This window comes from Egretta garzetta, unplaced genomic scaffold (assembly GCF_000687185.1).
Source record: "Egretta garzetta isolate BGI_Z169 unplaced genomic scaffold, ASM68718v1 scaffold393, whole genome shotgun sequence".
Taxonomy (NCBI): Eukaryota; Metazoa; Chordata; class Aves; order Pelecaniformes; family Ardeidae; genus Egretta; species Egretta garzetta.
Genome location: NW_009259238.1, coordinates 945947 through 958793, shown reverse-complemented (window position 1 = coordinate 958793; position 12847 = coordinate 945947). Strand labels below are relative to the sequence as shown.

Sequence of the window (12847 nt, the reverse complement as noted above, 5' to 3'; positions counted from 1 at the left end):
TTGTATCAAATACTTCTGCCATCCTGAAAAATCAAATAAACCCACAGCCAGATGAAAAGTCAAAGCCAAGGGCATTTCTATTAAAAAGGAGAGAGACACTGTGCCCATAAGGGCATTTAAAAGAAAAAAAATGAAACTGCAAAAATACACTTGATGAGGGGAACAACCATGACCAGCACAAACACATGACTGGATTCTGCTGTTGTGGCCTCCTTCATTATTGCAGCGTGTTTTCCAAAATAACTGCATAGTGTTTGCCAAGTGTCCTCCAGCTTCCTGAGTACTCAGAGCAATGTTTGGAGGCAAAATTGACTTCCAACACCAAACGTCAGAAATCCAGACATTTAAGGCTGCACCCTGGGAGTCTCCCCCTCAGAGAAGCCCAAGCACTTACCAAAGCCATGAATGGACAACAGCACCCAAATACAGGTCCCTGCTCTGAAGGACTAGCCCCTGGCCACGACTCCAGCCTGGCACTGATGCTCTCAGTGGAGATAGCCCCGGCAGTCCTTATCCCTGCACTGCCCTTCTACAGGAGGTTTGGGATCCGTTTAAGGCACTTTTTCTGCCTTGGGTTTCTACGTCACTTCCCATTCCTTGTTCTAGAGTGTCTGGGAATAATTTTTGTGGCCTTTCTTTTAAATAAATTATATTTCTTTGCTGAAACAGACTCTCCTGGAAGCAGAATTTCCCTGCTGTGGCTGAGGGTTGGCAAGGGTCTGATTCAGAAACAGAAAATCCCCTAAAGCAGGACCCAACCCAATTCCTGCAGGGCAGCAGCTATGAGAATTGCAAACACCATTTTATAAAAAACATACAGGCAGCATTCTCACAATAATGAGGTGCCAGGCAAAACTCAGAGGCAAAATCCTCCCAGAAAACCATTTTTCTTACCAACACTCTGTCCTGCCTGACCCTTCGAATAAGACTTTGAGTCCCAGGGGAACTCAAGGGTGGTGCCACCCCAACCATTGCACCAGCCATCTGCCCAGTATCACACGGATCTACTTCACTTTCAATGACACCTGCAACAACAGGGCACCTTTGCCAAGTTCCCATTCAAGATCTGCCAGAGAATTGCTAAAACAACATAAAAAGGAAAAAAAAAATCATAATATGACACATTTTTGTAAATACAAGGCTGTCTGACTCCTGCAAATCCCAGTCCAGACTATGTCTTGTTGCCTTTCTGAGCAATGCCCACTTCCATAGAATCATAGAATCGTTCAGGTTGGAAAAGACCTTTAAGATCATCAAGTCCAACCGTTAACCTAACCCTGCCATCCCACCACTAAACCATCTCCCTAAGCACCTCGTCTGCCTGGCTTTTAAATATCTCCAGGGATGGGGACTCGACCTTGACAACTCTTTGGGTGAAGAAATTTCTCCTAATGTCCAACCTAAACCTGCCGTGGTGCAACTTCAAACCATTCCCCCTCGTCCTATCGCCTGTTACCAGGGAGAAGAGACTGACCCCCACCTCGCTACAGCCTCCTGTCAGGCAGTTGTAGAGGGCGATCAGGTCTCCCCTCAGCCTCCTCTTCTCCAGGCTGAACACCCCCAGTTCCCTCAGCCACTCCTTGTTAAGCCTTGTGCTCCAGACCCCTTACCAGCTTTGTGGCTCTCCTCTGGACATGCTCCAGCAATGCAACGTCTTTCTTGTAGTGAGGGGCCCAAAACTGAATACAGCATTCGAGGTGCGGCCTCACCAGTGCCCAGGACAGGGACACGGTCACTGCCCTGTTCCTGCTGGCCACACCATTCCCGATACAAGCCAGGATGCCATTGGCCTTCTTGGCCACCTGGGCACCCTGTTGGCTCATATTCAGCCGCCTGTCAACCAGTACCCCCCAGAAGAACCTATATACACTTGACTTGGACATCAGTTCATCTTAGAAAGACTGTATTAACCCTTCTGAGTTCTTGTTGCATGGGAGAAATGCAGGCAAAGAAAACAGACTTAAGAAAATTAATTGCCATAAAACAAATTTTAATGTAGGCATCCTGATATCCAGAAGCTAGCCTCATGCTTGGTAGGTTGCTTGAATTGTTTTCCTGTAATGAGTGCAAATTTCAAGTTTTAGTAGTAGCGGCATAGTTAGCGTGATGTAATGTGTGGATGGAATTTTGACCAAAGGGGTTCACACAGGCAATTATCATATTTGAACTTAATAATTAATGGTTGATTCTAAATAACAGGATTTGCAATTACATAACATAAGTGGTTAATAGCATGCTATAGTTATTTGATGGTTATATGAAAGTTACATAAAAATTTCCCTGCAGTAATATCTGGATATCACGACATCTAGATCAAGACAGATGAAACAAATAACCCTTTCAATTTTAGCTATAAAGCTTCTACCACTGGATTTCTGTTTAAGCAAGTCTAGCACTTCTGTGGTAACAGTGAGAAAGCACATGTTGCCTTGTTCAATCTTCAGTTTATCTGATGGCCGACTGCATGGCATAGCTGCAGCTGCAGGGGAAATCCCACTATGTATAAAGATTTTATAATATGGGAGGTGGTGTGCGATGCCCCAGCTTGCGAGGGAAACAGCTGAAGAAGTGAGTCAGAGCTGCAAGGGACCAGTGCCACCAGCACAGACAGCCTGCAGAAGTACCTAAGAGCAGACAAACTACCAAGAAAGAAAACTGTCCCACCAGAAAACATGTTACTTGCAGTAACATGGATAGTATATTTTTACCTCTTATATACTGTATGGAATTTAATATGGCTGCTATGTAGAACTGAGCAGTAAACGTAAAATTCTTTGATAATGTTTTACTGCTGAGATGATGTGAACAAAGAGAAATGAGACACAAAGGCCTCCCTGTTATCATGAAATCACACAAAGTATGCAGTATCTTTTCTTGAAAATGGATTAATAATTTACTGAAAAAAAAATTGTAAATTGTATTATGCATTCATCAAATTATTACTAGATATCCACAAGGCATCAAAGCAATACCATTAAATATTTAACATAAACAAGATAAGCCTAGCTGGATGGTTCTAATGATCAATGGACACGGTGCCACACATACCCAGGGTACACGAGTGCTGTGAGCCAGCACAGCAGCTCCTGGAGAGGGGAACCAGGTGCCAAAACCAGGCTGGAATTTCAAACCCTTCAAGACTGAAGCCAGAGCTAAAGCATAAATAATATCCTATATAAAATCACACCACTGCTAGCCACAAATAAATGAATTTCAGTCTCTCCTGAGTTGCTAGGAGGTGCAGCTGGACCACTGTGTGCTGCTGCACTTCCTTCATACGGCTGCAAGAAGGATTTGAATCAACTGAAAAGAGCCCAGCAATGAGGACAGGTACAGAAAATGTGGCCTGAGATAAAAAGAGATTAAAATAATTGCTGAAGGACAATTTTCCTCTGTCTTCAGAGGAAAAAAGCCCCACAGGGGGAAGTGATAGCGGTCTTCAAATACACGATAAGTTGCTGAGAAGAGGAAGCAGGCAACATGTGATGTCCTTGCTTATAGCAGACAGCGTAAGTAGTAAAGCTTTTTGGTAAAAACCTGAAAGATCATTCAGTGCCAGGGAAAAACCTTGGTAAAAACCTGAAAGATCATTCAGTGTCAGGGAAAAACCTAACTGTACAGCTGATGGGAGTTGGCCAATTTCAAACCTCAGACAAGACTGATTCAAGGGCAAATGACTGGACTGTGCACAGGAGGTGCATCACTCTAGCCGCATATGCGATGGAGTTATTACATGTGGTTGCAGGAATATCCCCAGGGACTCGTCAGGCAACAGCCCTGAAGTTTGTTCTGCTGTATGCTGAGGACTGAGCTGGCGACCTGAGGCTCCAAAGGAGATGGAATGGCAAGGTACTTAAAGCTGCTCCCACTTCCTATCCTGAGCTGTAGCAAGAGCAGAGCTGCAGTATCTGGCATTTCTGGTAACAAATCAGATGACGCTATGAACATCTGTGGCATGGGATTTGATTTGATCTTACTCTGTTCCTACAGGACAGAAACAGTGTTGAGCAGAGAGCTTTGGCAGACTAGCTTTTAATAAAATTTAAAAAAAAAATATAAAAAAAGGACTCCGTTCTTCAGGCAATAAAGGAATATGAGCAGAGAAAGCCCTTGCACGTGGTGGCAAGGTTTGCAACAGCCCTCAGTGCTTGCAGTAAGCCCTTGCACAGGCTGGAACCAGTCCCAGCAGAGCTCTTCCTTCTGCACAGCACTCCTGCCTTCTCCTGGGAAGTGCAAAAAACCCCTCACCTAGCTGAGGATAAATAAAAGCATAACTAATAGATTGTAAGAAAGAAATAAGGTGCATTTCATAGCTTCAGCATAGTATTATCCTTTACATAAGTCTGTATATGTAATGGTCATGTTTACATGATTGTAAACCCTTTTCTGTTACATCAATAAAACACGTCTCCCACTAACCATACTGGTGAAATGCAGCATTCTTCTGCCAGGTCCCCTTCAAAAGGAAGGTTACCTTCTAAGATGCCAGCCTCCAGTTCAAACGAGATGTACCCTTCTCAACCACAGATGACGACTAACCCCACTGTGTACTTTCACAAGCCCCATCTCATAAGCAGGAGGAGCAAGGCTGCCATGGCGCTGCCACAACTGCACTCAGCAATTCAGATTGCAGTTGAGCTCTCAGCCTCCCGGCCCCACTGGTACCCTCTTTTCAAGCAAGATACCGTCTCTGACCATGCTTTCCGATTCAGATGTGAGCAAATGTACTCTTATTCTCCTGTTAATTATACGTGTGGTTTATTACAGGGGGTTTTTTTTGCACCAGCAGGTGACAGCTAGAGCTTTTCTGTTGTATTTGACTGTTTCTGATTGACTTGCAGGTTTGGGGTTTTGCTCCTGTAGGTGCAAAGCTGGGATTTTAAATGAGTCGCAGCATCCTGAAACTTTCTAGGTTTCCAATCCAGACTGTCAACTCCTTCCTTGCCAGACACATGAACTTACCCAAGATGCAGACAAACCTGCTCTTTCCTTGCCAGATCTGCCCAGGCCCTCCGAGTGTTGGAATCAACTCTGTTCAGAGAACAACGTGCAGCAATTCTTTGCAACGTGCATGTTGGGTTCAGGCTTCCATGGAAAATCACAGCCCAACGTCCAGACGCAGCATGTGCAGCTGCCACAGAGGATGGCCTTGAGTTTTTAGCTTCAGTGCGCCCCCTCGTGGACTTACCTACCAGTGGTCCTTACAAATACCTGTTTCTCCTGAAGATGAGCCCCATGGGCCACTGCTCCTCTCTCAGCTTTCGGGGGCTTTGGGAAATGGGGGCAGCCAGGCAGACACAGCAAGACCCCACAGCTACCGCACAGGCATAGCCTAAATCACAGCTTTCTCAATCACTAAGACCTCACAGCTGTATTCTCCTCTGTAGAGTGATGATCTGTGCCATTAGCTCCATTCCAGAAAGGAAAGGAAGGCTACGCGTCCACTGGAAGCAGCCACAGGCCATGAACAGGGCACAGAAGCCCCAAAACCTCAACATGGGCAAGCAGGATGATACAAAACTTTGCTTTTCCTGCAAGGGCTGTAAAAGAACCGTCAGCTGGAAAAGCTCAGAGTTTGCAAGGTTAGCTTGGAGTTCGAAAGAAGATGGGATTTATTAGTCCTAAATTACGGTGCTTAAACTCTGCCTACTATGGGGCTTCAAAGGAAGGCAAGGGAGCACATAAGAAAAATGCAAAGTCCAGGATCAGATTCAGTGTTATAATAAGCCTGTTAATAGTAGTTAAAAGTATAAACCTAAGAAAAAAGGATTGAATGTGAATTAAAAATATGAAAGGAATGGAATGGAGGAAGAGAAGGAAGACTGGTCTGGTTTTTATTAGTAAGATGGACCAACTGCTTTAAGTATTCAGGACAGATAGTTTTATGTATTTGTACATGAGTCTTTGAATAGAAAATCCTTTCTGTACAAGAAAAAATTAATTGACATGGTTTTCCATAACCACTTTTCATCTCAATCTGCTTCAAGAAAAAAAAATAAATCTATTTATCTGAGCCATTCATAGGAGGTTGCTGTGTGGAAGAGCTCGGCCATTTGAGCCATGTCTGCGCTGTGAGTCCAGCAAGAGCAGCTACAGAAAAACCAAGCAGCTGCCATCACACGGTGCCCTACACCCACAGACAGCTCGAACACTGCCCGTTTCCCTCAGACATTCCCATTGCAAACTTTCTGGAAATCACTGTGCTCCCTCGGCATAAACACTGAACAGAAAAGGAACGAACAGCACAAATATTTAATTTTCCTCTCCAGCATGTTATGCAGTATTTCCAAGCTACTAAAGTTAATTCTTTACCAAATTCAGTAAAATTGACTCCCATGCTTTAGCTCTGACTCATTTTCTCTCTAATCAATTCCTAATTATTATCCACTTCCTCAGAGAGTTTGTGGGGACAGACGCTGCAGTACCATGACTACTAAACAAACCCATGAAAATTGGAGGAAAACGTTCCAGAAAATGCGGATTAAATTGATGAGCTGCTCTGGTAGCTTTCTTCCTCACTCGCTCTGTCCAATTACTCAAATTACGTATGCACTGGTTCTAACAGCAATTTTGTGCACTAAATAACACTTAACAAGTCAGGTTATTGCATATTCACAGAGTAACAGTGCAAAGAGGCTGAACTGGATTCATTCCTGGGGCCTGGAGGGTCCAGCCCTGACTTCCCAGCAACTTGCACAAGAGAACGGAGTTTGGGGGTTGAGGGGAACAAAATCGATGGAGTGTGTCAGACACCTGCACAGCACAGCTGGACAGACAGTGCAGGACGTACAGATGTACAGCGCACACACACCAAGCATGTAAAATCAGCGAAGCTTTCTGCTACGCATCTCTATAGTCAGGAATGACAATGCCCTTCACATCATGAGCAATGCTACCAATCCCTTTGCCTCCAGATAACTTTACCTGATGCTGGTTGAATTTTGGGGTCCAGATGGAAGGTTGCCAGGCTGAGGTTTGCATCCTAAAGTCAAGGGCACAGCAAGGTGAGGCAGACCTTTAGCCATTGCTTCTCTGCCTGGCTCCTTCCTGTCTTAGGGATGTTTCTGCCTCTTGGTGTGAAGCACGCCTCACATCTGCTCTCTGGAATTTAACTTCGAAGTCTGACTTAATGCCAGCCCAGGATGTAATTTTGGTTTCCTTTTGCTGACAGCCATCAGCAGGGCTAATGGGGAGGGGGTTAGAGCAAAGGGAGGGGGGGAACCAAACAAAGGATACCAAGTCACATCCTTACTTTCTGGCTGGAAGAGGGAACAGTGAGAAATAATACAGGAATTTAGGAATAGCAGGAATAATCTCAAATACATAATTCAATCAGGGAGATCCCTGGAACCTCCAGTGAATATTTCTTTATTCTCACTTGAAGGATGAAAAGGACTCCTGCAGCGACCTACCATCGCGTGCAAATACTCAGTGGCCCTCACCATTCACTGCTCCGGACTGGTGACTGCTAACTTCTTGATCACCACTGTTTCTCCTGCATATCTGCAACTGCATATTTAACCACCTCTACAGTATTTTTCTGATATACAGTAATAACACGTATATAATCTAATGCCCTACTAGATGAGTCTCTCGCTGTAATTTGGAAAGATGTAGCTTTAAAAACATCCTCATCTTTCTTAACATAAATACAAAATATTATGGGGAGGGAGGGAAGAAAAAAAGAAATCCTCTGGTACTGAAACCACAGGCCCTTACTGCTTGGCTTGTAAGCCACAGGAAGCAGACAATTGTTACTCATGATCATCTCTTTTACAGCTCGAGACATGGAATAAGTGAACCAGCTTTTCAAAACTACCCCTGAGCATAGCCACACGTAGCCATCTCCTCAGCATCACATACCCAGCGACTCGTTTCCATTTCAGACATTCCAAAAATACTGAAAATCAAGCCAGAATGTCCAATTTTCCTGATTTAGCATCCAACACTTGCTAAAATTTCCAGGAAACTGGTATTTATACACACTGTGCCAAAGCTATTCTGTACAAAGTATTTTCAATTGCACTTCGGGAAGAAATGTGCATTGAAGCCACAAAGAATAAAAACCATTCCAAATCTATAGCCCAGTAACACATCAAAAGGACTAATTAAAGGCTAATTAAAGACAAACTTTTCTTCTGTTTCTCTGCTTATCAGTAATCTTATTTTAAATACTTAAGAAGCATTTAGAGACAATTTTGATTGTAAGAAATCATCTGGGTAGCTGCAAACATGGTTGGATACTAGAAGAGTAAATTCCAAACCTTATTCAGGATAGTCATGAGGTTCTGGATATCTGGTGCAAATAAATTTATTATACATTAAAAAAAAAAGATAAATCAGAAAACCACTTTCAAACGTCTGATGGAAAATGACTGGCTGCAATGAGACCATCCTGCATCCCACTAGATGGAGCTACCGGCCCTGACTACACATCTTAGAAATCTGGTCAAATATTTCGCTAATCCCCGTGGCGAAGGAAAACCATTGGCAGGAGTCAAGCTCATTTGCCTCTTTCCTACTGCACACGCAAACCCCTTGTCCTGCGGCATTTATGCCTCACAGCAGTATCTGTGTAAAGCACAGGCATAAAGATGTGCTCTGCCAGGGGTACATGGGTAAGCCCAAAGTGGCTAGCCAGAAACCAAGTAAAAAAGGTTAATGGTTGTGCACATTAAGAGACCACAACAACAAACAATAAGAACAAAGAGAATCAACCAGCTCTGTAAATGATGCAACTGCTTGTTTGAAATAAAAAGGCAGATGAACAATAACTTCTTTTTAAACTTTTTAACCATTTAAACACACTTAAGCCCAAAGGCTGGCTTTGGGCTTAATTTTTGCTAGTTGGGTTAGGTGCAGAAGCAGAGAAGGTAGGTGGGATTTTTTTAAATTCATTTTTGCCAAGAGCTGGATGCCACCACACTATACACTATGCAGGGCATGGATGCTCCGCAAAATATAATACCACTCCAACAGGAAGCTGAAACATTAACCAACATCAGTAAGGCAAACTTGCAGCACAAACATACTACAAAGCGACTCCACAAGATCATTCTACTTCGGATCTCTTGTCCTAGAAAGTATTATAGACCTTCAGCACTTGGCACCACAATACCCTGGCAGATTTCCAGACATGTCTTTTACCACAGTGACGGAACAAGTAAATCGGTAATGAGGTGTTCAGCCACATCAAGTGTCAATACACTGTACAACTGTGTAAATTTATAGTGATTCCAGGTGAGTAAGGGCAGGCACTGGTGCTCGGGGATCCAGAGGCTCCCATAATTCTGGCTGAAACAGAACTGAAATACAGCTGGTGGGAGAAGGAGCACTATCAGGGATCCTGGTCTAGAGGATTTCTTGCTGGAATTGCGTGGAATACAGCCCTTCTTTACAAATCATAGCCTGCCAGCTACCCAGTTGAAGAGTTTTACTAAGAAGCATTTTCAAAACAGGAGTGTGTTTAGGAATAACAGTCACCAAAACCTGCCTATAGTCCTCGGTTTTATTCTCCGAGACACATATTCCAAAAGAAGAAAGGAAAAGCTGTAGCCTGCTGTATACACAATGAGTAATTACACTGTTATTAAATTTGGTTGATTGTTCTCCTTCACAGTAAGGCAGTCCCATTCACTACCCAAGCTTCAAGGGCATCCATAAATATATGTTTAAAGATTAGTCTCTATGCTAGAGGAATGCCCAACATCCTAGTCAAAACCAGGTCCTATCATACACACACCAGCACTCAAGATTGTTAATGAAACAGCTTATTTGAAAGAGCTTAAGGCTACAATGGTTACAAACATCCTAATATCTGAACTAGAAAGGTGTAGGATCTGTGATCCACAATATGACAATTTCTCTAGTGGGCAAACAGATTTCAAGCATGGGTGAAGTGGTAATTAAAGCAATAAGGAAAAGGTATTAACATCTGGAAGACAGGCAATCTGCGATAGCCAGTATGACAAATTCAAGCCAGCTGTCCTAAGAAAAGCAGATGCACAAGAGTGCAAATACAAGCACATACTGAAAAGTAAGTGTTTCGGTTTATGATGACAAAAAGGAGACCATCGGGACATCCTTTCAGGCAGATGTGCTGTTCAAAGAAAAACACAAGGGGAAGTAAAATGAATCACTCACAAGAAGTAGTACTGTTGAATTCTTTTAATAACACTAGGAAAATATCATAGTATTAAAATCCTGCATGGGATCCTCAAAAGGTTATTCTGGTTGGGATTTCTTTGTGTTTATAAACCAAACTTTTTTTCTCAATTACGTTTTCTTTTAAACCAACTACTCCTTTACAATGGTATTTCCAGTTAAAACACAGCTAACCTATAAATACCTGAATACCACAACACACATTGTGTGCGTGGGTTTTGTTTAAATCTTAGCGGAAATAATGGTAAATCTAGTCAACACAGGGAAGCAAACATTGATTTGTTAAGCAGGGAATGTAACAGCCAGTAAAGAATACATTGCATACATAATACAGAAGGAAAAAAATTATCATCTGGAGTATGTGAAATTACACTGATTTTGCACTTTAAACCTATTAGAAGTTACTCTGTTGGCCAATACTAATCCACTGAACAAGCAGAACGTTGGTCAGAAGTCTAACGTTTCCTGTACCAGCACAGAGAGAATATAAGCAGTCCAACGCTGTTAAAAGAAAACATGAAATCCAGCTCATGTTTCTGGTTAGGGATCGATTTCTTCGGGAACTACTGTTAACATAACATCTTCGTTGCCCCTGCGTACAACCATGTTCAACGTACTGTCCTTTTTAATAATGTCACTGACATCACTGGCTGAACTTATTGACTGTCCATTGATGCTTATAATCACATCATTGTCCTTCAGGCCACCACTGAAAATACAAAGCAGCAATGTATTATTATAATTGCCATTTTATTGTCTTTACAATTTGTTTAAAAAAGAAAGATTACTGGATTTTTCCTATTTCCCACCCCACAGCAGTTGCACAGAGACACAGCGGGCATTCAAAGAACAATCAGAATTTATGAAGCGGTGAAGATTACAATACAATGCAGAAACCTCAGAAATTGGATGGAGGTACGAGTTTGATGAGTCCCGTATTCAAAGGAATTCACTATTGCAAACAGTGCAGTAGTTCTGCAATAAGGATCCTAGATGCTGATTCAGTACAAGAGACAAGGGCGTATTTTTCTTTTTAAATAATTGCAACAAGGCACTCATTTTAGAGGGGAAATTTTCCAAGCTTTTATTCATGTACACATAGCAAAGCAATCTGAGTGGCACTGTTAACACATGAGGAATTTCAGTCCCGGATCCATGCTGTTCTCCATGCATAGCTTACTGGCAGCCACTTCACCTTACCTTCGTGTTTTAGACTTACGCGCAGAACAACACATGCAGCGATCTAGTCCAGTCTCCAAAAATGCATGCATGTCCTTCCCCTTGACCACCTGCCTGTAGCCCCCAAAATCCCTTCTCCTGACCTCAGCACCATATGCAAACCGAAAACAAACCCCTCCCAACTCAAAGCAAGATGGGGCAGAACCAGAGCCAGCACCACAGGCTCCCTCTGCCTGGGGCCGCCGGCCTCTCCCCCCGCTGGCTGAGACTGCTGCTGGGACTGAGGCATGGGGTGGTGAGGGATACCATCGACCACAACATCTTGCCTGGTCTTGCACAACGATCTGGCTCCAAGTTGTGGAAATATTAACCAAGTAACCAGATGAGACATGATTCAGCCCTCCAGCATAATCCTTCTTCACAAAACCACAGAGCAGTCATTGCTGTCTTCCGCCCGCAGAAAACGCCTTACACGAGCGTCTCCTGCAAGCAGGATGCCTTGGCCAACATTTGCAACAAATCTGGTTGCCTACTGAAGGCATGGCTTAAAACATTTCATGGGACAAACCGTTCCGGATTATCTTGGTCTCTCATGCAGCCTCTCCTCTTGACTCATACCCAGGACAGGTCACCGCAGAACTGCTCTGATCCCCTACCCGCCAGGTCTACACAACGTGCATCACAGAGAAAAATCGGCAGAATGGGGAAATCCATAGGCAAGGGGGCTAGGAGTGGGGGAGACAGAGCAAACATGGGCTGCACTTTAATTGCCAGGCCAGCCTTCGGATGAAGCGTCCCGATTTGAGTTGGCTTTCAGGTTATGAGGTTACATTGCCTCACATTTCTTCTACCTCTCTAATGTCCTTCTCCCCCTTTCTGCTAACTACTGTCCTGTAATGATTCTTTTCTGCACCTTCAGACTGGACCTGCATGCCATGGCAGTAAGTTCAGTGCCACAATGGAGCAGCCACATCATTCCTACGCTAACTGCTGTTTAATTGCACATCACAGACCTACACCAGTATTCTGCATGAACAGCACTGCTAATAAGAATTGTCTGCACAAAGCAGCAATAATTCAGAAAGCAAGCCAGACAGCTAACACTGTATGTCTCACAGTGGCATCCAAACTGTGACAGGAAGTATCATCCAACCATCCTCGCAGTCTCCCTAAGAGCTAGCACATGCCTGCTCCATGCAGCTTTCTGCCCACATGCCTTTGGTGCTACATACGCCTCTTTCTTGCCACAAAGATTTACCCTTCTCTGAAATGACCTCTGGTTTCAGTAAATGAATAAAGTTTCCCATCTCCTACCCTGAATTACTAAGTGGTTTTGTATTAACCAAACTCTGACAGGGAAGTGTCTCCAGCAAGAGCCAGCCAGACCAGTGCTGGTGTCAATAGAGCAGATGCCATACTTCAGCCAGGCATCTCGTGAGTGTGGTACCAACCAGCAGGTGAGGTTCTGAGCAAATACTGAATAATACAAAGAAAAAGACCAGCT

At 43.5% G+C, this 12847-nt stretch overlaps 1 protein-coding gene across 1 annotated transcript in view; it reads right to left on the bottom strand.

The window, feature by feature from the left end:
• Nucleotides 1-10385: 10385 nt before the first annotated feature.
• HTRA1 (HtrA serine peptidase 1) overlaps nucleotides 10386-12847 on the bottom strand; it is a 36813-nt gene continuing 34351 nt past the window's right edge. Inside the window, exon 10 of the mRNA XM_035891549.1 lies at nucleotides 10386-10873. Coding sequence (XP_035747442.1) covers nucleotides 10705-10873 — 169 coding nt within the window. The 3' untranslated portion in view covers nucleotides 10386-10704. The remainder of the gene's footprint in view (nucleotides 10874-12847) is intronic.